Here is a 27,038-nt window from a genome sequence, read left to right on the forward strand (position 1 = left end):
ATCATCCAGGCTGACTGACTATGGTGAAAGGATACAACCCCGAGGACACCTTTCTTGATTTTAAACCATGCAGTGACCTTTGGTCCTCTTCAAAGAACTGCCTCTTTGTCTATGCAGAGGTTGTACATGTACATAAGTTAAGAGTTTTGGAATTTCCATTTTTTCAATGTAATTCATACATTTTGATGGCCAGCAAAGTTGAAAGCCTTTGCAGAGTCTTTAAAACACGGGTAAAGCTCTTTTGGGTAAAAATCACTGCTTTCAGCCCAGATCTATCTGGTAACCAAGATCTAGCTCATGCTCACGGGTTGACACGGTGGAAGTGACGGTGAGCTCAGACATAGCAATCCCGTGAGGACGGTGCACGGCAGGCAGTGCTTTGCTGTGCTGTACATGGGTCCCTGTGAGGCCGGGCTGACTTGGTCCTAATAACAGGAGTCAGTTTCTGAGAAGCAGAAACAGAGACAGGCGAGTAACAAAAATGCGGGAAAGACAGACGCCATGTAGAGGGGAGATGTAAGAAAGGCTGAAAGAGACAACGATTTTCATTCTGCAGTTTCATTATTCACAGAAGGCTGAAGAGTGAATCGCCCCCTAGACTGGTGTCCTAAATCTAGACTTCAAGCCTACTGAACCCTGAGAAAATAAATTTCTGTTCTTTAAAGTCACTTATTTGTGGTATTCCTATGACAGCAACCCTAAGAAGATACATTCAATCCAGTCCCTATCTCATTTCATATATATGACAATAATCGAGTTAGCTGCGACCTGAATTCCATCGCTTTCTTGCTCTGGCTCTAGTCGCTATAGCTTTCTCTAGGTTACACCTTATTTGGAAATTCCATTACAAAGGTATCCTATCTGAGCACAGACAGATGCCGTCCTGAAGGGGCCAGCACGGTGCCTGTAACTAATGTTTGCTGAATTAGTCCGATCCTGCCTAATTTAAAAAAATCAAGTTCTTCTATCACTTAACTAAATCATAGATTTACCAAACAATTTTCTTAAATGAATCAAACTGTCTAGCATGTTTTAAAGTAAGGGACCTAATTTATCTTTTCCATGCTATGGAAAATGTTACTAATTAAAAATGCAAAAGTCTCCTGCAATCTCAAATGTATGTTTAATAAAGGACACGGGAACTACTGTTTTCTTCTTGCATATCTCTGCTCATTTGTGTCTTCGAATGCAAGCTGTTTGCCCCTCTGATAGGGAACCACACACAGATTGGGTTGGTGCTCAATTACCAGGACTGAACTTGAGGACCCGGCTTTTGGGGTAATAGTCCACACCCGACTGGGCAGAGCCGTCCCGGGTGCTACAGCGGATCTTGGAGGTCCTGTTCTGATCGCCTCTTCGGATCACCTTAATGTTAAGAACAGCAATGGCGTCTGGCCCTGCAGGTTCCCGAACTTGGTAGGCAGCTTCTTCAAACTCAATGGTGGGGGCTAAAGAAACATGGTTAGGAAAATGAGAAATTAGAAATAGCACAAAGGACCCAGGCCCCCATGAAAACGCTTTCTAACTACAAGAGTGAATTTTTCATATTAGTTAACAATTCAGAGGCAAAATGGCTTGCAGTCATAAAAATTCATCAGCATTTATCCCTAAGCCATGCTTTAGAAAAATAAATTTATTTGTGATCCTGTAGGAGCTATTGCTCACATTTCTTATTAAAAACAATAGAGGCGGGGAAACATTTTGGGGGTCCTTGAAATGCCTGATGCCCAAGTTTCCATTTTCGTGGTACAGCTTACAGAATGTTTTTGAATTTGCACAGTTTATCAAGAGGCACAGGGGACCCTTGATAAATATCTATCAACTGATTGTATGAACCAGCTCTTTTCATTTGTCAATTTTGAAATTCTAAGGCTTGTAATTTATCTCACTTATATGCTACTGAAGTTTACCAAATCCATCTTTCATTTCTGGGCTTGCTGGATATCCCCTCTTGGTCCCCCCACCCCATGTGTTCCCCATCCCCCAGCTTGGCTTTTCCTAACGTCTTATAGGGCATTTAGGTAAGAAAAGTCCCACTGATCATTCAGGTACACAAGACTTCCTCATGTCAGGTGATTTGAGGCACAATTCTTAGGTTATTATATTGCTTTTATATTTAAAAAGGGCACAGTTGAGAACAATTACACCTTTTCTACCACTCCCCGGCAAGTAGAGAGTCCCTGGGTGAGGTAAATGGTGAAGCAGTTGGTTAGTGGGCAAACATCTGGCGGTTCAAATCCACTCCGAGGTGCCTCAGAAGAAAGGCTTGGTGAGCTGATTCCAAAATGTCACAGCTTTGAAAACCCCACAGAGCATGCGTCTAACCTCAACTCAGAGGGCTGTGGGATCAGCTTGGCAGTAATCAATAATAGCATTTTTGAGAATATTATAGGGATAGCTAGAATCTGTGTATTCATTTTCATTTCTTTCTCAAAAAATCTATTGTGTCTAATTACAGAAGGTAAGCTACAACTCTTTTTTTGAAAAATAATTTCATTGGGGGCTCGTACAACTCTTATCACAATCCATCCATCCATTCATCCATCCATTGTGTCAAGCACATTTGTTGCCATCATTTTCAAAACATTTTCTTTCTACTTGAGTCTTTGATATCAGCTTCTCATTTTCCCCTCCCTGTCCCCACTCCCAACCTCATGAACCCTTGATGATTTATAAATTATTATTTTTTCATGTCTTACAGTGACCAATGCCTCCCTTCACCCACTTTTCTGTTGTCCATCCCCCTGGGAGGGGGTATAGGTAGATCATTGTGATCGGTTTCCCCTATCTCCTATCTCCCCCTACCTTCCCCTTACCCTACTGGCATGGCTACTCTCAATATTGGTCCTGAGGGGTTTATCTGGCCTGGATTCCGTGTTTCTAGCTCTATCTGTACCCGTGTACATGTTCTGGTCTAGCCAGATTGGTAATGTAGAATTGGAGTCCTGAGGGGGGTGGGATGGGGAGGAAGCATTAAAGAACTAGGGGAAAGTTGTATGTTTTATGAGTGCTATACTATACCCTGTTTGACTGACTTGTCTCCTCCCCAAGACCCTTCTGTAAGGGGATGTCCAGTTGCCAAAGCACGATGAGCTTTGAGTCTCCACTCCGCACTCCCCCTCATTCACAATGATATGACTTTTTGTCCTGAGTCTTTGATGCTTGGTACCTGATCCTATCAACACCTCATGACCACACAGGCTGGTGTGCTTCTTCTATATGGGCTTTGTTGCTTCTCAGCTATATGGCTGATTGTTGGTGAGCTACATTTCATCTTGTAGAGTTTCAATAAGAAAGGTCTCTGAACCTACGATGGGTCACGGTAACTCAGTGTGCATTGCATCTCTGAGTGTCAACCAATGTGTTTTCTATATGACCAGAAAAGGTCCACTTGGGTATCTGAACCCATATCTGCTAGGGCAAGTGACTGTTTCAACTTCATGGTAGCGTTTCTTGTTCTACCCACTGTCTAGGTTAGTTCCTAATTATATACTAGAAACCTGCCTTGCAGGACCGGCGGTGTAGTGGGTTATGCACTAGACTACTAACTGCAAGGTCAGCAATTCAAAATCACCAGTGGCTCCGTGGGAGACAGATGAGGCTTTCTTCTCACACAGGAAGAGCTACAGTCTCAGAAACCCACAAAGGCTGTTCTCCTGTGTCCTACAGGGTCACTATGAATTAGAATTGATAAATGGCAGGAGTCTGGAGGAAGCTTATGGACTCTCTCTCGGAGGTTAAGCATATGGACTGGGCAATCAGCTAAAAGAAGGTTCAAATCCAGTTTTGCTGTGTACGTAAGCGTGCAAACTACGTAACTTCACTGAGGTTCACCTCTTCACACGTAACATCACTATCTCCAGGGCATTGTCAGGATGGAAACAGATAAAGATATAAAATGCTCAGCACAGTTCTTAGTTTATAGTAACTATTCAATAAAATGTTATGACTAAATATAATATTATTGTGTATGCATTCATTTAAGTACCTATTTTAATAAAATCGTTATGTCCCAGTTTGAGATCATTTTTCTGGTATCAGGGCTACTTTTGGAGTTAACTTGATTTTAGGTCAGTAGGCCAAATCAACGAGATTAAAGGGAATGGAGACATTAGACCTTTCCAGGCAGGTGGCAGTCTTTTAAATCAGTTCATTGGATTCAACAGATTCTGATTGTTCCTATCTTATTCCTGAACTATAGTGACTTAAATTGTTTTTATTGTCTTTGTCTTAGCATTGGCCTCCTAGCTTTTAAAACCTACACAGTCCTTATCTCTTAGCTGTACAGTAGGGATTAATGATACAAGAAAGGCCCACATAAATACATCATTCATTGGTGCACCGCACAGGGTCTGTGTGTGTGTGTGAATGTCTGCTGTGAACGTGTTATACAAGTATTTTGAGATGGTTATTGTCAGGTACTTTTATGACATTTCATATTTCAAAGCACCTGGAATTACATTAGTAATATCACACCCGGCAATTTCATTTCTTACCATCCTCATCATTGGATATAGTGATGGTGGTCATGTTATTTTTCCCAACTCTAGCTCCACTCCAGTGGTTTCCAAGAGGATGGGCAAGGTAGACCCTGAACTGTTCCTCGGGCTCAAAGATGGAATCATCATGGATGTGGACAGAGCAGTTCTTCACCTACAGCCAATGACACAAGAGACTGAAACGTGCAGTATGGGATCACCCACTTGGTTAATATGACTAGAAAAGGACATGTCTTTGCAGCCTCAAAGTTGACAACAGATTATAATGGAACCCAATTGTTTCCTTCATAAAAGAGAACCAACTACCTAGTGCCTGGATGGAATGTAGCTTACCTGCAGACTTTCTGTTACAACATTCCCAACCTTCCTGAAGGACTGGCTTTAGTAATCACAGCTATAAATATTAGAACCCATGAAAAAGCACCTGCACGACACTTGCATGCTTTCCCACATTTTTCCTGGGCTGATCAATACATACGCATGCGCTCCAATTAGTAGATTTCTGATGATGGTGTAACACATTGATTAGATTTCCTGGGGAGCTGAATAATGTGCCTTTTCCTCTGTAACTACTGAACAGTCTTAGCACGCACTCAGACAGCTTCGTAGGAGACTAGCGACACCTTTAAGTGCTGAGGAGCTCTCTGGTCTGCAGTTGGCTAGGTCTCCTATGAGGCCTGAGTGTGGGTCAGTCTGAGAACACAATTCAAATCCCTTTGTGATACAAAGCATCTAACACTGTGTCCCCAAACTGCAAATTCTCTGCTCACAATGATGCTTTGAGGAACTGTCAAAGATCAAGGCATCTTAGTGAACAGAGCAGCATCAACAGTAAATTGACGGGATATGAGGTAGGGGCTTTTGGTAGGAACATCTAAAATACAGTCTCCTAATATTTGGTTTTAAGCCAGGAATCAAGGGAATTGTTTCAATTAACATTCAAAAATGTATTTCTGGATAAAATGATTTTGTTTGTTTTTGTGTCCAATTTTTATTTATTTCCTGTGCTTTTCTGTATATGAAGGTCAGGATAGGCAGATCTATAGAGACAATAACTGGATTGATAGTTGCCTAGGGGCATGACAGGGGAAGAAGTGGGGGGAGGTCATGATGGGGGGAGGAGCTAATGACAGAACAAGAAGAAAGTGTTCGGAAATTGACTGTGGTCATGATTGCACAAATCTTAATTTATTTGAGTAATTAAGTTGTAGGATGTGTGAAGTATATCTCAATAAAAATATAATAATAAAAAATAAACAAAAAAAAGTTTATAAATGATTTTAGTCCCAAATGACCATGAAACAAAAAAATCTCAAAATAAAAACAATAAACAGTAACATATAAAACAAAACATATACATTTAAAACTGAAAACATATAAAATATAGAACAGTAACAATACTTGTGAGGTGTCATTCTGCTTACAACATCTGCATCTACATTCAGCTGAAGGAAAGAACAGATACCCTGCAGGCCCCACCAGGGGCAGAGAGTCTTGGGCTCACCACCACTCACCAATTGTTCCCCAAAACCCGCCAACGCTGGAACCCTCGTAAGGTGGGGATTTGTCAGAGAAGGAAAAGACAAGGATTTTCCTTTAAAAGGACTGCTTGGTAAGACTACCATATTAGGAAGGATACACAGGCAGAGGGAATTTTATAACTCTCCTACTTCCTGCTGTTGGCTGCTGTGGGCGCTGGCCCCAAGTGATGGGGACCCCGTGCAGAATGCATGGAAATGCTGCCTGGTCCTTCATCATCCCCATGATTGGTTGCGGAGTGAACTAAGATGTTCATCAGCTGATCTTTTAAAGTAGACCACCAGACCTTTCTTCCTAGATTATCTGAGTCTGGAAGTTCTGCTAAAACGTATTCAACATCACAGTAACACGAAAGCCTCCACTGACAGACAGGTGGTGTCTGTGAATGAGGTCTACTGGCCAGGAATGAAATGCAGGTCTTTCTCATGAAAGGTGAGTATCCTATCACTAGACTATAACACTTCCTTCTCGTACTCCGTAAGTCAGATTAAATGGCAGGCGTTTAAACCTATGATCAGGTGCAAGGCCTGCCAGCCTGGCTTTAAGTCCCTAAAGAGAGTTCTATGCTTTCTTCCGCCACATCTTTCTTACATTAGAACTTTATGGAAACCTAATTTAATAGAAAAGCAGCAAGTCTTCAAGAGATTTAAAAACACGCAGACATGCTAGCAAATGGCAAGTCCCACGGAGCGATTATATAAAGGGAAGGAGGATTCTAATCACACGCATAAGAACGATGACAGACTTCCATGTGGGTAACACATAATATTTGGCTGTGTTTTCTTTTCTTCTCACGATATTATAAATCGCCTCTTGGATAGGCAGAGAATCCTTGTTTGAACTTAAAACAAATACAGACATGTAGACTCAAGGCTGAAGATGATATCTGTCGTGTTTGTGTATGTTTGAAAAACACAGGTTTCAACCTGCCACTAATAAAAGTTCCCAGAATATATATAAATAAGATGGCTTAGTTATGCGTCATGAACGTGTGCAAGACACACAGTCTCACAGAAGAACGCTATCACTTTGGGGGTGGGGGTGGGGCTGGGAGGGCGGGGGAAGGTGTAGTAAAGATGAACTGAGGAAGAATGTGAAGTGGCCTGCACAGATAAGATCTTCCTATGTTAACCTTGGAAATGATTAGTAATCCGGCAAAACTTTGACGCATTTGGTTATAGGAGATTTGACAATTTCTCAACCTTGAAATATTTAAATACATGAGATTAGGAGATTGCTGACACTACAGTCAAAGGAGATAAATGCTAGCCAAAGAAGAGTTATTTGTAGTATCTAAAATATCTACCACCAGCAAGGGGTCAATATTTAGAAATTAAAGAAACTACGAAGAAAACAATAAGATAACCACACAAAAGGGTAAAAAGATTGAATGATAAACACAATAAAAGAAACCTAATACACTAATTAGTATGCAACATAGTTGTGATAGGAGAAATGGACATTAAAATGAGATGTAATTTAATGTGCATTCGCCTGGCAAAAACCAAAAAGGTAAGGTCAAGTATTGGAGAGGGTTATGGGTATAGCAGCCCTCGTGTGCGGCTAATGCGGTGCAGACTGGCGTCATCTGAATGTATTCTGACAGCTTTTTAAAGTTAAGTATACACAGGCCCCGTGGCCCAGTGATTCTGCTCCTGAGTCCAGACACAAAGTGCTTCTTTCTCTCTGAGATCTGTCCATGGATGTGGAGAAGGATGGGCACTGGCGTTGGCCTCACAACCTTAGGTGGTTATTGGGTCTGAGCCCTGAAGTTCTTGCTGTCCATCACCAAGTGGATGGGTAAATTGTAGCAAATGCACATCATAAACTATTGTACAACAGTGGGAGATAATGGATTGGAAACATACAAAAAAGAATGCAGTTTGCTCTTAAAGTATGTTGCTGATTAAAATAGCCCAGTAGCATTCAGCTCAATTAAAATTCAAGAACACAAAACAACAGATATTTTTCAAAAAGAAATACACAGGGCTACACATTAAGCACAATCAAATGATGAGCTTTGAGGTTAGGAAGGGGATGTCCCAGGAGGATACAAGGAAGGTAGATTGAATAAATAAGGAAGGGTCTTGTATTGACCAATGAGGACAGTGTTTGGAACCCAAACGAGCTACTATGGAATTTATTATGCCTCAGGGCAACCTCTGTATGTTAGCGCACAGCTGTGCTCCACAGAGCTTTCACGGGCTGACATTTTAGAAGTAAATTATCAGGTTTTTCCTTCCAAAGCATCTTTTGGTTGAACTTGAACCTGAACCTTTTAGCAATAGTTGAATGCATTAACCATGTACACCGGTCAAGGGGTACAACCAACTTAGTCATCGGTAACTGAATTTGAAGAGGGAGAAATATGATTCTCAATCCAAAACGTCTTTGACGTACACTGGGTTGCAGGTTTGATTCGGAGGCACAGAGTTAGTGGCTGGAGTTTCTCAGAGTACGCTCAGTGTCCCTGTGTGTATTCACAACAGGATACTCCACTGTCTTGAATCTGCTCAGCATCCACCTGTCCCTTTAGGACCATGGACGCCTGTGGCCTGGGTCAGAGGCCCAGGTATTAGAGACCCACTTCCTTCTCGTCTAAGTATGGCCAGTAGGATGACTGTGTTTGTCTCCAATATGGTTTCAGTTTAGAGCAGCCTGCATGCACTTGTGTCACATCCATAATCCCACAGTGCTGTCATCTCGGCTTCATAGCTCAACTTGTGTTGTATGTGTGTTTGTTTTCTACTTGGTTTTTGGGTTGCTTGGGCAGGTAAATGTGGAAGAAAGAGAAAGTCATGTGGAATACATAATATTTAAAATATATTTAATCTAAAAAAAAACACCTCAGTGCTATCAAGGCAATTCTGACTGGTGGTGACCCTAAAGGACAAGGTAGAACTGCCCCTGTGGGCTTCCAAGATGGTAACTCTTGATGGAATAGAAAACCCTGGTCTTTTTCTGCAGAGAAACTGGTGGTTTCGCACAGATGACCTTGTAGTTAACAGCGCAACATGTGGACACGGTGCTCCCAGCACCCAATAAGTTACAAAATTTCTAGAATGTCCTTCAGTCATCAATAATGAGATGACTAAACCACAAATACAGTTATCAAGAAGAAGAGAACCACAGGTCCCAGTCACCACGCGTTCACTTACTTTCTCCCCTTTCAGGAACGTGATCCGTGAAGAGTCAGCATTTCGTCTCTCTTCAAAGTCCTCGGTGGCCTGAGCTGAATGGCCCTGCGTGTAGCACCTCACAGACGACTCGTAACTCAGGTCCCCGCTCCGAACGAGAGGGATGTGCAGGGCACCCTCCTTCTCTTTCACCAGGAGCAGAGCCTTGGCAAACTGCATGCTGGGCACTAGGTGGGTTGCCAGGAAACAGAAGCCTCATTAGTGTATGCAGAGTGGCCACTCAGCAACAGGGCTCTCACACAAAGCTACCATCTCCACCAACCCTATTCCTATGTACTACTGAAGACAATGCTTAAAAGACCAGCTCAGCAAAAGGAAAGCTAGCATCTCTGGATTTAGGTCCTGTGCATTAACCAGTCACCTGAGACTATGGTCTCTGCTATAAAGGGTGGGTGGCAGTGAGATCACATGACCCTAGAGGCAAGAAGAAAACCTGTTTGCACATGAAAGGGAACACAAGCAAAGACATTTTTTCCATCCATGGTAGACCATCTCACGCTTCAGATTGATTTTTTTTTTTTTGCTGGCTTGCCAGATATCAAGTGCGATCTGAAAGCTGAAGGCTACATTGGCCACGGTTAAGGTTTTTTCCAACACAAATTAGTCAAAAATCCCTCAGGAGCTGTAGAAGACTGTTTCTTTTGGAGAAGCACCCTCTTTAACAGGTACTTCTTCGTGGAAAGCAGAAAGCTTTATGGCACATTGCGTGTCCATCTGCATCGAGGCTCAGTGGGCTGACCGGCGGGGCTTTGGCTTGCAGTGGGTTCCACAGTGAGGACATTGCTGGACCTCCCCTCTGTCAGCCAGAACCAGATGACGACTCTGCTTCCTCTTCAGAGATGCGGCCCATGAGGAACTTGGCGAAGGGGACTTCCTTGGAGTCCACAGTTGACTTTGGCGGCAGCACATTACAGGGACCCAATCTCCATGCCGCTATCTCGACTTCCCTCTCTAGCCTGGTGCCTGCTCATCACCAGTATGCACACCGCCTGCAGAAGTCACCGAGCACATGGTGGTGGCCCCAATGCCCCTGCAGACCCCTGGGCCCGTGGGGCCAGTGCTGTAGTTTGTGAAGTAACATGGAAGCCACGACACATTCCTCTTATTTAACAAGATACTAATCCTATCTCTTACCCCTTCATCAAAAAGAAAGGAAAAGAAAAGAAACCCCAAATAATAAATAAATAGAGGACAGGGAAAGGAAGGGAAGGGGATGGGCATTGCTGGTGATTGCCTGCCTCAAAGCAACCCCTTCCTTTAAGAAGTTCCTTGTCCAGTGGTGACAGAGACAGGGGAATGGTAAGATGGTGAGAAGCGCGCAGGAACAGATCTTGGTGCAGAGTGCTGAAGGGTATAAAGACCGAGCCTGATCGACATCAGTTATTGTCTTAATGTTTCATCCACACTATTTAACATCATAGGTTGTCATTAGAGGTTGTGAGTCAACTTCAACTCTCAGTAACCCTACAGTTACTATTAGTGACTCTAAGCACTACTGCTGCACAAGACTGCAATCTCTTTCTCCTGTAGGGTGGCTGTTAGTGTGGACTGTCGAGCCTTTGGTTACCGAAGCCTTTGTTTACCAAGCACTTTAACCACTGTGGGCTCTTAATGGCCCTAGAACCCAAACTACCGAGTGCACAGATTCTCAGACAGACTCTACAGGACAGAGTAGACCTGCTTCTGAGGATTTCTGAGACTGTAAATATTTACAGGAATAGATAGGTTCATCTTTCTATCACAGAGAGGCCGGTGGATTTGAACCACCAACTTTTGGTTAATAGCCCACCGACTTTAACTCCATGACTCCATAAGTCACACAAATTAGAAAGCTGGTTTGAGGCATAGAAAGTGTTCACTAAAGACTTGATAGCCTGCCAATCTTCCTAATGACTGACAGAATGAATGGAAGCACGCTGGCTGGAATGCTTATGGAGATGTTGGGGAAGTTTTTTTTCTGGTTCTTAGGAGTTCATGAATAGGCACAATACCTGGTGACATAACTGGGACTAGTTTGGCACTCTATGGGCTCTTCAAGTTCTGTTGCAACCACACTAACCAGGAATACCAGACTGAGAAAAACTTAAATGGACTCCTCTGTTGATCAGCTGGCAATGGGGATTGTGTGTGGGAATCCCATTGGTGGGTGTGGCAAACTACTGAGCTATCGGGGAGATGAGGAATGCCTCCGATGTATCAGGAAGTAAGGAAATCTACTGGGCGCCCCCTACTATGGCAGGTGTTTTCGCATACTGGATCTAATGTCGGCCTTACAACAATTGGTGAGGTTGGCATCTTCCCCTTATTTAGGAAGGAGCAAGATAAAGCCCAGGGATGGAAACTTCTGGCCTAAGACTACACAGCACCAAGAAGTGGGGAAGCTAGGATTAGATGTCAGCACTTAATTTTTTTAATAATTAAATCATTTTATTGGGGGTGCATACAACTCATCACAATCCATACATACAATCAATTGTGTAAAGCACATTTATACATCCGTTGCCCTCATCATTCTCAAAACATTTGCTTTCTACTTGAGTCCTTGGTATCAGCTCATTTTTCCCCTTCCCCCTTTTCCTTCCCCCATGGACCCTTGATAATTTATAAATGATTATTATTTTGTCATATCTTACACTGTCTGACGTCTCCCTTCACCCACTTCTCTGTCTGTCCCCCAGGGAGGAGGTTATATATAGATCCTTGTAATCTGTTCCTCCTTTCTCCCTCACCTTTCCTATATTGCCACTCTCACCACTGGTCCTGAGGGGTTCATCTGTCCTGGATTCCCTGTGTTTCCAGTTCCTATCTGTACCAGCGTACATCCTCTGGTCCAGCTGGATTTGAAAGGTAAAATTGGGATCATGATGGGTGGGTGCAGGGGGAAGAAGCATTAAAGAACTAGAGGAAAATTATATGTTTCATCATTGCTACACTGCACCTACTAGCTCATGTCCTCCCCATGACCCTTCTGCAAGCGGATGTCCAATTGCCCTTAGATGGGCCCTGGGTCCCCACTCTGCACTCCCCCTCATTAACAATGTGTTATGATTTTTTTGGTCTTTGGATGCCTGATACCCGATCCCTTTGATGCCTCGTGATCTCACAGGCTGGTGTGTTTCTTCCATGTGGGCTTTGTTGCTTCTCAGTTAGATTGCCGCTTGTTTACCTTCCAGCCTTTAAGACCCCAGATGCTATATCTTTTGATAGCTGGGCACCATCAGCTCTCTTCACCGCATTTTCTTATGCACCCATTGTCTTCAGCGATTGTGCCAGGAAAGTGAGCATCTCAGATTGCCGAATTGTTAAAACAAAGTGTTCTTGTGTTGAGGGAGTACTTGAGTAGGGGCCCACTGTCAATCTGTTTACTTAATACGAAACCTATAAATATATATACATAGATCTATTTCCCCTCTTCATATATAAATATATTTATAGCTGTATATGCCTGTATTTAGATCTCTATAAATGCCTTTTGCCTCCTAGTTTTTTCCTCTATTTCTTTGTACTTTCCTCTTGTCACACTATCATGTTCAGCCTTCATTTGGGTTTCAGGAATTCCTCTCGGTTACATTGTCCTTGATACAGCCCTGCCAGACCTCCTACACCCTCCTTGCCAATGAATATGGATAACTTGTTGTTCCCTTGTCCCTGGGTTTGTTAACAACCACTTCCTTTCTCCCACTTCCCCCTCTCCCATGCCCCCCTGGAAATGTCATCCCATTGTTCTCTCTTCCGGTTTGTTTATCCCACCTAGCCCTTCCACGCAGACATGCAGAGACAACAATACACATCATCACGAGACCAAGTACAACGAAGCAACAATAGAAAATGAAACAATAGCTACAACAAAAACCCTACAAATAGTTCAAGGTTTATTTGTTGTCCTTTACAAGTGCTTTCCAGTCGAGTCTGATGGGGTGCCACGTCCTGGCCCCACATCTATCCGTGGCATTCCCTTCATTGCTCAGATTTCAGCACTTTTGAGACTTGCATTCACTTTCAACTCCATCAGAAAACCAAAACAAACAAAAACGCTCATACGAAAGAATAAAAATGAAGTCATTTGGGAAAAAAAGAATAATCAAATTTCCTTCTTTTAAAAAGTTCACGAAGGTAAAAAATCATCCTAGATATGGTTGCTGCACCGAAAGAGAGCCTATAACTCCGTGTGCTGCAGAAAGACAAGATTTAGAGCCGCGGGTCTCAGAACGTGTGGCAGTTCCTCTATACTGCGGCCTCTGCATGACATGTTTACGGCCCTGAACCACACTGTTCTCATCCACAAACTAGAAATAGAAGAAGAAAAAACTATGGTGATACAAAAGAATTATTTTAATAGACTATTCGGTAAACTCTGAAGTGACATGCAGTATAAAAGGGTACAATTATTAACATTTTGTTCTCCATTAAAAAGCCACTATTGTGTGAATCACAAGGCTAAATCTAAAATCTAAAATTATAAAACTTCTAAGAAAAAAAAAAGGAAATCTTCTTAACCTTGGGCCAGGAAAATATTCATGACACTAAAAGCATGATCCAAAATAGAAAGAAATGATAAAGTGGGCTGCATAAAAATAAAAACCGTGTGCTCTTTGAAAGACGCTATGAACGAGAATGAAAAAAGAGGAGCAGAAGGCTGGGATAGAATATTTACAATATACAAGTCTATATCTGGAATGTACAAAGACGTCTCAAAGACACAATAATGGGGGAAGACAACCCCATTAAAAACTGGGGAAATATTTCAACACTTTCATGCAAGCGGATTTACAGAGATGGCAAGTATGCACAAGAAAACGCCTCAGTACCACTAGCCGTTAGGGCAATAATTATAAAAGCACAAGGAGATAGGCCTGCAGAGCTACTAGAATAGCTACAACAGGTCACAGAAAACAAGACTAAGTCCTGCGGGGATGTGGAGCACCTGGGATTCCTGGCCACAGCTGATGGAACGCCAAACAGCACAACCACTTCGGACAGCACTTTGACAACCTCTTAGAATGTGCAGCGACACTTCACCATGTTTTGTTGCTTGTGTGCCTTGGAGTTGGTTCAGCCTCAGAGCGACCCTACCTACAACACAAGGAGATCCCGCCCAGCCCTGTGCCATCCTCCCGGTTGCCCTTATGGTGGAGCCCTCTGATGCAGCTCTGCATCAGTCCATCTTGTCGAAGGTCTTCCTCTTGGAAGCACGATGTCTTCACCAAACATGATGTCCTTCTCCAGGAACTGGTCTCTCCTATGAGACGAAGTCTCACCATCCTTGCCTCTAAGGAGCATTTTGACCATGCTATTTCCAAGAGAGATTTCTTTTGGGGGGGTTGTACTTACACTATTCTTTGCCAGCACCCCCATTCAAATGCACGGATGCTTCTTCAGGCTTCCTTACTCAGTGCCTCCCTTTCGCATGCGTATGAGGCATGGCTTGGGTCAGGCACACCTTAGACCTTAAAGGAATATCCTGGCCTTTTGATACTCTAAGGAGGTCTTTCCCAGGAGATTTAGTCACTCCCATACATTGTTTGGTCTCTTGACTGCTGCTTCCATGAGCACTGATTGCAGATCCAAGCAAGATAAAATCCTTGACGACGACATGTCTTTTCTCTATTTATTATGACCTTACCTACTGGTCACATTGTGAGGCTTTTGGTTTTCTTTACATTGAGTTGAATCCGTACTGAAGGCTGCAGTCCTTCATCTTCATCAGGACGTGTTTCAAGTCCTCCTCATTTTCAGCTACATCGTGCTCATGTGACCCGCACATCGATCAAGAGGCATTGTTCCAGTAGAACAAGGGCACACTGCATGGTTTAAAATCAGCAAAAGTGTATTTCAGGGTTGTATCCTCTCCCATACTTCCTCTGGATGCTGAGCAAACCATCAGAGAAGCTGGCTTATAAGAAGCAGAATGTGGCAGCAGGATCGGCACAGGGCTTATTAACACTTCACCAGAGAACCCAGCAATCCCACCGGGGAAGCCTGTGTTCACACACACCTGTTGGTAAATGTTGTACACCCTGTGCTGTGCTAGCTGTCAACACACCTGGAGAGAGTCCATTCACCTGGTAAGCAGATAAACTGACAAATGTTGATCGACATGTCTTTCTCAGGTGCTGCTGAGTGGGCTCCAACACAGAGCACCCTGTGTACAACAAAAGACATACTGGCTGGCCCGGGCTCGCCTCACAATGGTTCTGCTTGAGCCCACCACTGGCAATCCATCTTCTCAAGGATCTTCCTCTTTTTAGCTGCCCCTCTGTTTTCCAAACATAATGTCCTCCAGGGACTGGTCTCTCGTGACAACGTGTCCGAAGTATGTGAGGTGAAGTCTCACCATCTTTGATTCTAAAAAGAATCTGGCTGTTCCTCATCCAAGATAGATAAGCTAGTTCTTTAAGAAGACTAAGAGGAGAGGCCTTCAATATTCTTCAACAGCACCATGATTTCAAATGCACCTAATTCTTTGTCAGTCTTCCTTATTCAATGTCCAACTCACATGCATATGAGGTGATAGAAAAGACCATGGCTTGGGTCAGTCGTATTTTAGCCCCTTAACTAACATCCTTGCTTTTCAACACTCTAAAGAGGTCTTGTGCGACATGTCTTCAATGCGGCACTCCATTTGACTTCCTTGTTGCTTCCTGCATAAGCACTGATGGCGGATCCAAGAAAGACGGAATCCTTGACAACTTTGATCTTTTCTCCATTTATCATGATGTCCAGTTGTGAGGATTTTTTAAATTTCTTTACATTAAATTGTAACCCATCTCGAAGGACGACTGTCCGTGATCTACATCAGCAAGTTCTTCCAGTCCTTATCCACATAGTAAAACATCACTCGGCAATAGAAGTAATGAACTACGAATGCACAGCATAGGTGAATCTCGAATTGTTTTAAGGCAAAGAACTCAGACTGCAGAATGCTGTATATGATTTCATTTATATGCCATTCTAGAAAAATCTATTTTAGAGGCAGAAAGTGGATAAAGGGGTGAAGAGTGGGATTGACTAAAGCGTTTGATAAAAGGGCATAAGAAAATGTTTAGGGTTTGGTATTGTTCAAGATCTTGTTTTTACATAAGCTACATTGCTGCAAGTATTTGCCCAAACTCACAAAACTATATAATTAAAAGTGTGCTTTTCAATGTCTGGAACTAAGATATCACTAACTCTCGTCCCTTGGGGATGAGAGCACTGGTGGTTATAGTCTGACAGGCATTGGGCTCCTGACCACACGTCCCAGTTCCAACCCACTAGTCCCACTGTGGGAGAAAGAGGAGGTTGTCTGCTCCCATCAAAGTGGACAGTCTCGGGAACACTAGGAATCGGTTCTACGTTGTATTGTATTGTCGAACTCTGCATGTTGGCAGTGGTGGCAGAGGGGCCATTGGGATACACACATCGTGAAGTTGTTCTCTGAAGGATGCACACCAAGACGAAATGAAGTAGTGCTGTACAGGACGATGGTGGGACTGCGAGACAGGAGTGGGAAGACGACTGTGTTTTCTGTTTGCTATACAACCGAGCAACTTACTTAAAAAGAAATGGAACCAGCACAAATCACCGGGCTGGGTGGCCTGGACCTTGTCAGTGGTCAACGACTGGGGATGATGATGAGGGTCTGTTTTATGTGGAGGGTCAGGCTCAGTCTTGCCCACCAAACCTGGAATCCAGTAACTAAGCACCGTCAATTCTTCCCAAGGAGGACCTTTCAAGTCTCTCCTTTCCTGTTTGTACTCCTGTGACTTCAGTTAGATTTTTATATTATTGCTTTGCTGTTCTAAAGACTTCCTATACGGTTGTCTCCTCGCCAGTCTCTTCAGTAGTAAGTGCTATTTGTTCATACATCTGTGTCCTGTGCTTACTGCACATTCTCTACAGTGCTGTCAGTATTATTTTCCTAAAACAAAAACCAAGCCACTACTTTGCTGATTAGAATAGCTTGGTTCTCCTTTGCTTTAAAATTCCTTAGACTGGAAAAGAAGACCTCTTATTTTATTTATTTATTTGGTAATTTTAACTTTTATTCTGAATAGTGCAAAGGCTTTTTTTAAGTATTTAAATTTTATCTTAATAAATCACTTTATTGAGGGTTCTTACAGCTCTTATAACAATCCATACATCAATTGTATCAAGCACACTTGTACATATGTTGCCATCATCATTTCCAAAATATTTTCTCTCTACTTGAGCCCTTGGTAGCAGCTCCTTGCTTTGCCTCCCCCCACCTTGTGATAATTTATAAATTATTTTTATTTTCATACCTGACATCATCCACTATCTCCCTTTGCCCACCTTTCTGTTGTTCATCCTCAGGGTGGGGTGGGAGGAGGGGTTGGACATCGATCTTTGCGACCAGTTCCCCCTTAAAAGAAGGCCTTTGAGAACTTAACTTCAGCCTAGCTTTCCATTTCTTCTCCTTCCATTCACCTCCTGCTGTGCTCAAAGCAAAACTAGGCATCGCTGTTTCCCAAACAGAAAGGGCTTCAGAAACATTGTAGAAAATGTCCAGTATACCGTGCTTTGTACGTACATAATCTTTCTATTATCTACTCGGTAAAATGCTAGCATGTCTGAAGATTCTGCCTATCATTTGCTTGAATCTTCTATGATGCTAACATACAAAGTTACTGTTCAGTCCCCGCTGCCTTGACAGTACTGGGTTTACAGCACGAAGAAGACGTTTATCACAGTATTTTCTAAGTTTTCTGTAGAAGTCAAATGGACGTTGAAGCATCTGAAGGGCAGAACCCACGGTCTACACTTCTCTATGTGCCTACCAGAGCACATGAACAATATGAATGGCGACCTCACCTCCCTTTTTATAGGCACGTGTACACACACACTGAAGAAAAACATGGGAGTTACAATGTCATACATGTAGCAGGTCAGGGAAAATAAGAATATAGCCTGAATCGGCACTGGCACCCCCAGTTTCTTACCATCCTGGAACGTGTCATTAATTGCAATGATGGCTTGGAAGGGTTTGGTCAGTTCGGCCCCTTGTGCGGAGCTGAGGAAAACCACAAATGTCTCCAGTCCTTCAATTACTGGATACTGAGCGTCATCCAAGATGATTAAAGTGCAGTGCTGGAAGGAAAATCAGAGCAAACTTCACAGAGGCACCAACATTCCTTTGCCATGGGGTAGTGGAAAAGGTGACCCAATGACCTTTCGGGGTCTTACAGCAAGGTCTCTGACGGCAGAGACCAATCACCTCGCTACTGTCCCAGCCCCTCCAGTCTGTTTCTGGGTCCTTACACTAAGCAAGTGCAAGTTAAACCCTAAAGTGGTGGTACAGGTATCTAATGCCCCAAATGTCACTTGGGGAGCTTGTAGAACATTCCCCTTACAAGGAGGAGTTTAGAGTCCCGAAAAGAGGTTGGAAAGGAGACTGAAGTCACCGGTAACGGACCTGCCCACCCTTAAGACATCACAGACCCTTGATGCTGTATACTCACCTGCTCAGTGTCACCAGGCTCAAATTCTACTTTCCTAGAGCTGGGGACATAGTCAACTCCTGGAGTGGCGGAAGCCGGGTCCGAGGGCCGTGTGGCACACCAGACAGATGTGAAGGTTGAAAGGTCAGTGCCATGCCGGATAACTGGAATCTTCACTGTGCCTGCATTGACATTCACAGAGACTCTATGGTCAACCTTGAGCCAGAACATCATGTTCCCCCTCAGTTCTAACCCAGCACCCCTCTTTCTTCCCTGAGGAGACTGGGAGGTGTCAGTACCCCGCACTGCGTGGACACTGAGATCAAGAGCAGGCCTAGGGAAGGGGCTCCGGAGGTAGTCCTGGAGAGAAGGCAGTACGGTGGAGTGGTTTTGTGGCTTCATATCGGAAACCCTATCGGTGTAAGAACAATGAACTTGGGAGGGAGATTTGTTGAAAAACATCTCAAATCTATTTAGAGAGATGGAAGTCTGAGAGGAAGGCCTTAGGGATGAGCAAGAAAATAGTCAATTAAGGAGGAACCAGCTAGGGGACTCTAAGGGGTCTGAAGCTGAATGTTCCTAATTAAATGTTCCTAACCGGGTTGATTTCCCTATTTTATCCAGTGGTGCACACATCATTACTTAACCCATATGTGCTTATTGCTTATCTCAGGAATGAAGCTCATTGTCTAGTCTACTGTGACATCATACTTTAAAGTGTCCTCAAGTTATATACGTAGACTTTCACCATCAAGGTCAGAGAAAAGCTACAAGGTCAGAGCAAAGGACCATCAACCATCATCTCTCTTTAGCTAATATATTAGGAGGTGATATGCAGTCCCAGCCAGGGAGTTGGTGTACGAGGGGAGATGCAGAAGAGGAGAAAAGATCTCATGCCTGGTGAAACAGTGTCACCAAAATGAGGAAGCCCCACCCTCAATGAGATGGGCTGACACCGTGGCTGCCCCCGGGGACCTGTGCACAGTGAGGACTGTGAGGCTGGTGCACAGCCAGGCAGAGTTTGGGTCTATAGCACACAGGTGACGCTGAGTCTGAATCAACTCAATGCGCCAAACAATAGAAAGCCCAAGATCCTCATCCCATTGAATGAGTTGCTTGAATTCTGCTGATTTATTTAACTTTCTCAACCTCCATTTTCTTTTCTATGCAATGTTATGTCCTCCAGAGAAGATTACATAAGAATGCAGGCAATGTTATGGCATGGTGTACAATATGCAGTAAGTACACAAAAATATTAGTTCTGAAAATGTCTCCTTACTCCATTAAAGAGGTAAAAGACAGGGTGCGGGGTGGGCGATAGGGAGGGTAGGGGGTTGGGGGAGCAAACAATGCATGTGGGAGCAGGGAGGGAGCACTCTGGAGACCTGATGGTGATTACACAACTCACCACTCTTTAAAGTGATTTAACTGTGAGAGGGATGTTCTACCATTGATCGTGGTCATGATTATACAGCTCTTTTTGATGTGATTGAACTGTTGAATTGTGTGGTAAGTGGATTAAGTGCCGATAAAACTGTTGAAAAAGAAAAGAGGCGAATGACCTTGCTCTGTCTCAAGATCTGCAGATACTCAGCACACACAGTGCTGACAATTCTGGGGCAGAGGACTTTAGTGAGGTGTCTGGGTCTCTGAAACACTGTATGGCAGAATTGTACACATTAACTGCTTTGGACTGTTTTTATATATATATATATATATATATATACACACACACACACACATGTATATATATATATGTATATACAAGTGTGTGTATATACATATGAAATCTCCATTGAGTTAAGACACTGAAACTCCAGTTTGTTTCAGCAGCTATCAGAACCCTAAACAAACCTTCATCCGCAATAATGGAAAGTCCCCTTCCTTACAAACCAAAATGCTTAGTACCTCAGAGGCTCATCAACAAGCGCTCTGCTATCAAGATTGGATCAGAAAATGAAATCCCTCTATACCTCACACCTTTCAGTCTTGGTTCTAAGGCAGTGTCACTGAGAGACAACATTCTCATTGTCCTAAGGTCATTGTCAAATCCCAGCAAAAACGGTTCAAGAACAGTAGCGGGAGATGGTGATGGGTCTCCAGAGATGTAATCCATTACCTGCATCCTCGCTGACAGTGAATGCTGTGTTGCCCAGGGATACTGTGGAGGCATCATTGGGGCCACTGATGATCACCTTGGCCAAGGCAACTCTTCCGATGCGCGCATTGTCAGAAGCATCTGCCAGGGCAATCTCAAACTCTTCCTCCTCTTCATACTCACTGTCATCAATGAGCATGACATCACAGGTTGACATGGTGACACCAGGCCCAAATATCACCCGGCTCTCAGCAGACCTCCCTCTAGATTTGAAATCAGAGCCTGATTCTAGAGCATACAGGCTGCTTCCCATAGCTGACTTCGGGACCGTGTAGCAAACTGCAGACACAATGCTGCTGGAATCTCCTGAAACACAAGTGGCAAGAAAAACCAAGGCACTTGAACATGTGCTTCCTGCATTTTCAAAACCCTCGGTCATTTACTGCCCTGAATTCCCTCTGACCCAGTCCAGCAGGAATTCTGTCCAGACACTGGAATAAAACTTTCTCCAATCGCAATGTCTTTTTAAGCCTGTGGTATAAACCACTGGAAGGATTTACTACGCACTTCGATAACACCACCAGACTAGTTCAAAAATGAATTTCCTATTCTGCGGATTTGTTGCTCTGTTAACTCACAGGACTCATTGCCCACCATCAAAGAGCACAGCAGGGTGGGGGGTGGGGTGGGGGATCGGAGACACATTTGGTATTTTAAGTAGCAAAGTAATTGTGTCCCGGAGGGAGTGCTGTGAACACAGCTCACTGCCTTTGTGAATCAACCTCCGCACTTTAGTTCCCAGAGAGAGACAAAACGCCATGAAGTCCTACACTTCCGTACAAACTACTTGTCGGGCTTTCCATGTCCTTCACTGACACTATCCACTGGGCCTGGTTTGTGCTGGTGGACCCTGTGGAAGTGGTAAAGTGGTACACCGATGGAGCTCAGACCCCATGGGACCTGCTTCACTGCCCCCTCTGGACTACTAACTGTTTGCTGCCTGGCCTGCCTTGCCTGAGGGCAGCCTCCTCAGTCTGCTTCCTTGACCTTGGGCCAGCAGCATGTGTGAATTGAAGGACCTTCAGTATATTAACTGTTCCGCAAAAATGAGTTGAACTGAGCCTTCTGTACTGGTGTGTGGACTAATCCGATGTTATCTTCCTTCTCGCGGTATAAACCTATCCATCTATATGGATAGGTATATACATATATAGCATCATCGATGTCCTGATTTTGTTCCTCTAAAGAACCCTGCCTAACACGGCAGGCTAACGCAGGACACTAGCTTTGGCAAACATGCTCAAGAGAAGGAAGGCTTCCAGCAGAAATAAGCTTAACCCGAGAGTCCCAGTTTACAATGATGCATGAAAGGATCCATGGAGTGTCACAAACTCTGTTTAGTGGTTCATCAAACTTACTACACAAAACAAGGCAAGATTTCCCACAACTCTCTTTTCCTCCTCACCAGCCGCCTTACCCACTGGATGGACTTATTTCTTAAACAAGATAGAAATTTCGTTCAAAAAGTAGACAAAGATCCCATGAAATGAAGAATAAAGTGAATGAGTCCATATTTCTGTTCCAATGCTAAGATTTGTTTCCACACTCTGACTCCTGTTCTGCAGCACATTACCCCTGCTCGTAATGAAGGCCCAGTAGCTATGAGCGAGCTAGAAGAGTGGAGAAATAGCTCAGACTATGGAGCCGCATTACCTGGGTTGAAATCCCAGTTCTATTCACTTTCCTAAGCATGTGACCACAGGCAAATTACTCAAACACTTATGCGTGTGTTACCATTTGTAAAATTGGACTCGTAACACATGACAGTTCTGAGTTTTCAGTACGTTAACATATGCACTACCAGGTGCCTCACTTACCATAATACATGAGCACTGGCACCTAAAAGGGACACCTTGTTAACGATCATTAATTCACTGTCACCTCGAGCATCAACAGACCTGTTCTTTCAATAGGTGCAAATAGGAAGCCAGCACTCTCGTTGACTCGGTAGGTCTTCTTCTCAAACTCTAGGGTAGGCTCATCCTCGGTGTCATTGATAATGACCTTGGCCTGAGTGAACTTCCCTAATAAGGCGTACGCTGGCATGCTGAGCTCCACGGTGAAGCTCTCGATGTTCTCAAACACATGGTCATCATTGATGACGATGGTACAGGACTTGGTGTCCTCTCGCTCATCAAACTGCACCTGTTGTGAAGGAAACGATGGCGTGGTCAGCTGTATTTCAGCTTCTGCTTTGCTTCCCTAGACCATTATGAGAAAAGAGAACCCAAGTCTGTTGGCAAGGGGTGTTTCTTCCAGCCTCCACTTCATGCAGGGAACAAGTGGCCACATCTTCCCATTCGGCATCTGTAAATGGGGCAGGCTGACTGCACAGAGGCATACAGGGCAAAGGCATCTCCTACTACGTGGTGACTGGAGGCAAACATGTAAGTAGTTACTCACATCCTATTAAAAAACATAAAAGGGTGAAATGAGAGCAGTTGGTGTAAGACAGGAACGAAGAAGAAGAATTTATAAATTATCAAGGGGATGTGGGGTGGGGAGTGGGAAAAATGAGGAGCTGATACTAGGGGCTCAAGTAGAAAGAAATATTTTGAAAAAAGATGATGACAACATGTACAGATGTGTTTTACAAAATGGATATACGTATGGATTGTGATAAGAGCTGTAAGAGCCCCCAATTCAAAAACCAAAACCAAAAAACGCGTGTGGGACAGCATTCCTTCGTATCTGTGCCAAGTTAACTACAAGGACCTCTGGACATGGAGTGTGAAGTTCAGGTCTCAAGTCCTTGTTCTGTTATTTTCCAGTTGCCCGTCTCTGAAAAGAAGCCGGTGGCATGGTGGTGACACACAGCAACAGGAAAGGTTTGGGATGCCAACTGTGAGGTCTGTAGTGTGAAGTCACTAGCCGCTCCTGGGGTGAAAGACAGGGTTCTCTGCTCCTGTGAAGAGTTACAATCGCAGAAGCACCTCGACCTTGCCCTGTGGGGTCGCCATGACTCGCACTTGCCTCGATGGCAGTAAGTTTGTTTTTGTTTTGTTGTGAATGTCTCTGATGGAGCCCGGGTGACATAGTGGTGATGTGCTGGGTTGCTAACTGCAAGATCAGCAATTCAAAACCACCAGCCGCCTCACAGAAGAAAGATGGGGCTTTCGATTCGGTCTGGGAAACTCACAGGAGCAGTTCTACCCTGTCCTGTAGGGCCACTGTGAGTCAGCGGCTGACTTATGGCAGTGTTTGGTTTGGCTTGGTGTGCGTCTGAGTAAAGCTATGAAACGGTACTAGCTTCAAATTCATTATCTGCTACATAGCACTAACAATACTCCTAGTCCACAGACTTATTAGGAGAATTAAAAGAGCAAATATATCATAAATGCACAAAATAGAATCTAAAGCATTAAACAAATGTTATAATTAATAACAGCACCATTTATTTGTAGCCAGACTTGACAAAATTGACATTGAACCTCAGAATATTGAGTCATAAAATTTGAGTTCATAGAAAGTTACACTAAAACCTGGCCAGGCTGAATTTTAACTTATATTCAGCTAATTCCTTTTGCCATTAGAATGGGATAGCTCTATTTGTGAACAGACTTATCCTGGTACAAAGCAGACAAATCATTTTAGGAAACTTCAAGAAATTTATTCTGGTTTTACTTTGTGTTTAAAAAAAAAGGAAGAAAAAGATAAAAGTCTCAAATGAGCCCAGGACTGTGGACTTCCCCTAATCTGAGAAAGCAGCTGGCCCGATGACACTGTGTGTCAACTTAGACGGTTGAATTATGTGCAGAAATAGTCATAAACCTCTAGGGACACAAATCTGGAACCACATGATTTTCATGAAACAGAAAATTCTTTTACATATCTAATCAACTAATCAAGTTAAATTTTGCTAGGCTCCATATTTCAAAATATGCACCCCCCATGAAACCTTCAACAGATCTCTATGTAAAATTTACAATACACTTCTTTTGTCTTTCTAAGAAAAACACATCACATTCCACATCCGATAATTTTGCTGAATGACTTTCTCATTTAAATTGAGCATGAGAGGTCTTTGCTTAGTCCAGTTGTAATGCCGCCAAGAACTGCCCTTACTTCTTAATAAATATTCTCTAAAAGTCAGAAACTGTAAGATGTGGGAAGAATCAGAAAATCTTTGGTAGTATAACCTAAATAGGAAGAAATGCAGATGTAAAAGCCAGAAATAGTCACAAGAGGAACAAGTGACAGTGAATTTTACCTTTATCTGTTTGAATATTATATGTGCATATCTATATACTGTATATACTCATGGATAAGCCAAGGTTTTCAGCACATTCAGTTTTCATGGTGAAATTAGGTGCCTCGGTTGATATTCGAGTTGGCTCATACTCGAGTATATATGGTAATTTGAAAAACATGCGTATGAAAAAACAATGGTTTAGTTTCTTTTCCAGTCCAATCAAACGTAAAAGTAACACTTTCTGAGTATTCATAAGGCAGGATCCTTGGCAGAGATCAATAGAAGAGTGGTAAGACTACGTCCTATTAAGGAGGAAACCTTGATAGACTCAGACAAACCAGGCAGTTCCATCTAGTTCTCACTCTCAGAGGCTTCCTTTTACGTGTCTGTGTCTGTATACTCTCATCTCTCTCTAAGCCATTTAACTTACCTGATCCTAGAAAATCCACACTCACACTCTCACTAATACTGCTACCCACCCACTTTCTATCTACTCTACTGCTTAATGGCATCAATTTTCTCTGTCACTTGTCTGTACGATTCATCTACCGTTCACTATTTTCACTGTATCACGCCAAGTTCATCAACAGTTCATGGTCTGTTCTAAGAGCTCCACAGCTGGTTTCCATACACCATGGCTTCCCTCCCCGAAGGTAAAGGAGGTTGAGGGGAGAGGGAGATCTAGGATACTGGGGTTAAGAAAAAAAACCCACCAGCATGTAAAGAAGGCAAAGCTAGACCATTACCAAGATTCATAAGTTAAACTGTAGTGAGGTGTTGAAAAAAAGTGAGATGGGAAGTAAGCAATAATTACTTGAGGAAGGATACTAAGGGGAAGGGAGGTGGGACAAGATGACACAGACATGTAACAACATAGCCTACAACCCTGTCACATCCCTGGGAGAACCTGCCCAGAAATTCAAGAGTAGGAGGCCCCCTTTCTCACTTACCTGGCCGGCATACTCCACGTAGTCTTGCTGCCCAGGTTGGGTATTGGCTCTGGAGCTGGAGCTAGCAGTGCCTTGCGTGGTACGGCACAGGACGATGGCATACTGATTCAGGTTCCCCATCCTCTGCACTGTGACGCTGACAGAGCCTGCCGTCTCACTGACGTTGTAGCTAGAAACATACAAAAAGCAGGCTCTGAATAGTCGTGCCTGATTGTGAACCCACCATTTGTTCAAGGCCTACCTTTTCTGTTTGGTTATGGGTACGAGGCACTTCACAGAAGAGAAAGGCTGATTCCTTTAAGAAGCCAGGTTATAGATGGGGGGCATGTGATCCCCGGGCACAGTCGCAACAGTAAGTGGAAGAGAAGCTACAGATACAGAGTGCCACATGCCCCATTTTGAAAGAGCTGAGAGTCAGACAGAATGTGGGCAGCACAGAGGAGCCATGAACTTGATTTCAGGACATGAAGGAATTAGAAACCATCTCTCCCTGGTGTGATGACTGGAATAGATCATGGGTTCCTAGATTAGAAAGCTGTTCAGAAGGCAATGCATGACTTAGCTCAGGTGGGAATTGACTGGGCTAGGTTTTTCAGGAAAAGTGTAAATGATCCAGGACAGTGCCAGAGGTAAGAAAATAGTCCTTAGGACCAAAGAGCAAAGGTCTTTCGATAAATGGAGCTCTGTGACCCTGGGGAGGGAGGGGCTGAACTTAGCTTGCTGCTGGGAATTTGTGTTGCCTATGCAAAGTGTTGCTGGTGGGTGGGCCTTAGACTGCTAACTGCAAGGCCCGAGTTCAAGCCCTATGTAGCATTTCAGACTCAACTTGCCGGCAGTGGGTATGGTTCTGTTTCTGGGTTTGCAAGCTAGAAGACAAGCTCTTTCTGTACCAATAACAAATGTTAAGTGTGTAGGTTCGGAAAAGTCCAGGTGAGTGGAGCATGCATGTACTGAGCTTGCCTGGGCCTTGTTGCTGTGCTGGGGGCAGACCATGGGCCTCTGAGCAACTAGTCAGCCCTCAAAGCATACTTTGGGGCCCTGGATCACAACGAGTCCATGAAAC

The 27,038-nt window shown here is 43.6% G+C and overlaps 1 protein-coding gene across 1 annotated transcript in view; it reads right to left on the minus strand.

The window, feature by feature from the left end:
• FRAS1 (Fraser extracellular matrix complex subunit 1) overlaps window positions 1-27,038 on the minus strand; it is a 587,299-nt gene that overhangs the window by 41,944 nt on the left and 518,317 nt on the right. Inside the window, exons 54-61 of the mRNA XM_075544919.1 lie at window positions 25,976-26,144; window positions 22,732-22,978; window positions 20,795-21,139; window positions 18,697-18,857; window positions 18,178-18,325; window positions 9,197-9,402; window positions 4,497-4,653; window positions 1,248-1,448 (exon numbers count right to left, since the gene is read on the minus strand). Of these exons, the coding sequence (XP_075401034.1) occupies window positions 1,248-1,448; window positions 4,497-4,653; window positions 9,197-9,402; window positions 18,178-18,325; window positions 18,697-18,857; window positions 20,795-21,139; window positions 22,732-22,978; window positions 25,976-26,144 (1,634 nt within the window). The remainder of the gene's footprint in view (window positions 1-1,247; window positions 1,449-4,496; window positions 4,654-9,196; window positions 9,403-18,177; window positions 18,326-18,696; window positions 18,858-20,794; window positions 21,140-22,731; window positions 22,979-25,975; window positions 26,145-27,038) is intronic.

Source organism: Tenrec ecaudatus, chromosome 3, assembly GCF_050624435.1.
Source record: "Tenrec ecaudatus isolate mTenEca1 chromosome 3, mTenEca1.hap1, whole genome shotgun sequence".
Lineage (NCBI taxonomy): Eukaryota > Metazoa > Chordata > Mammalia > Afrosoricida > Tenrecidae > Tenrec > Tenrec ecaudatus.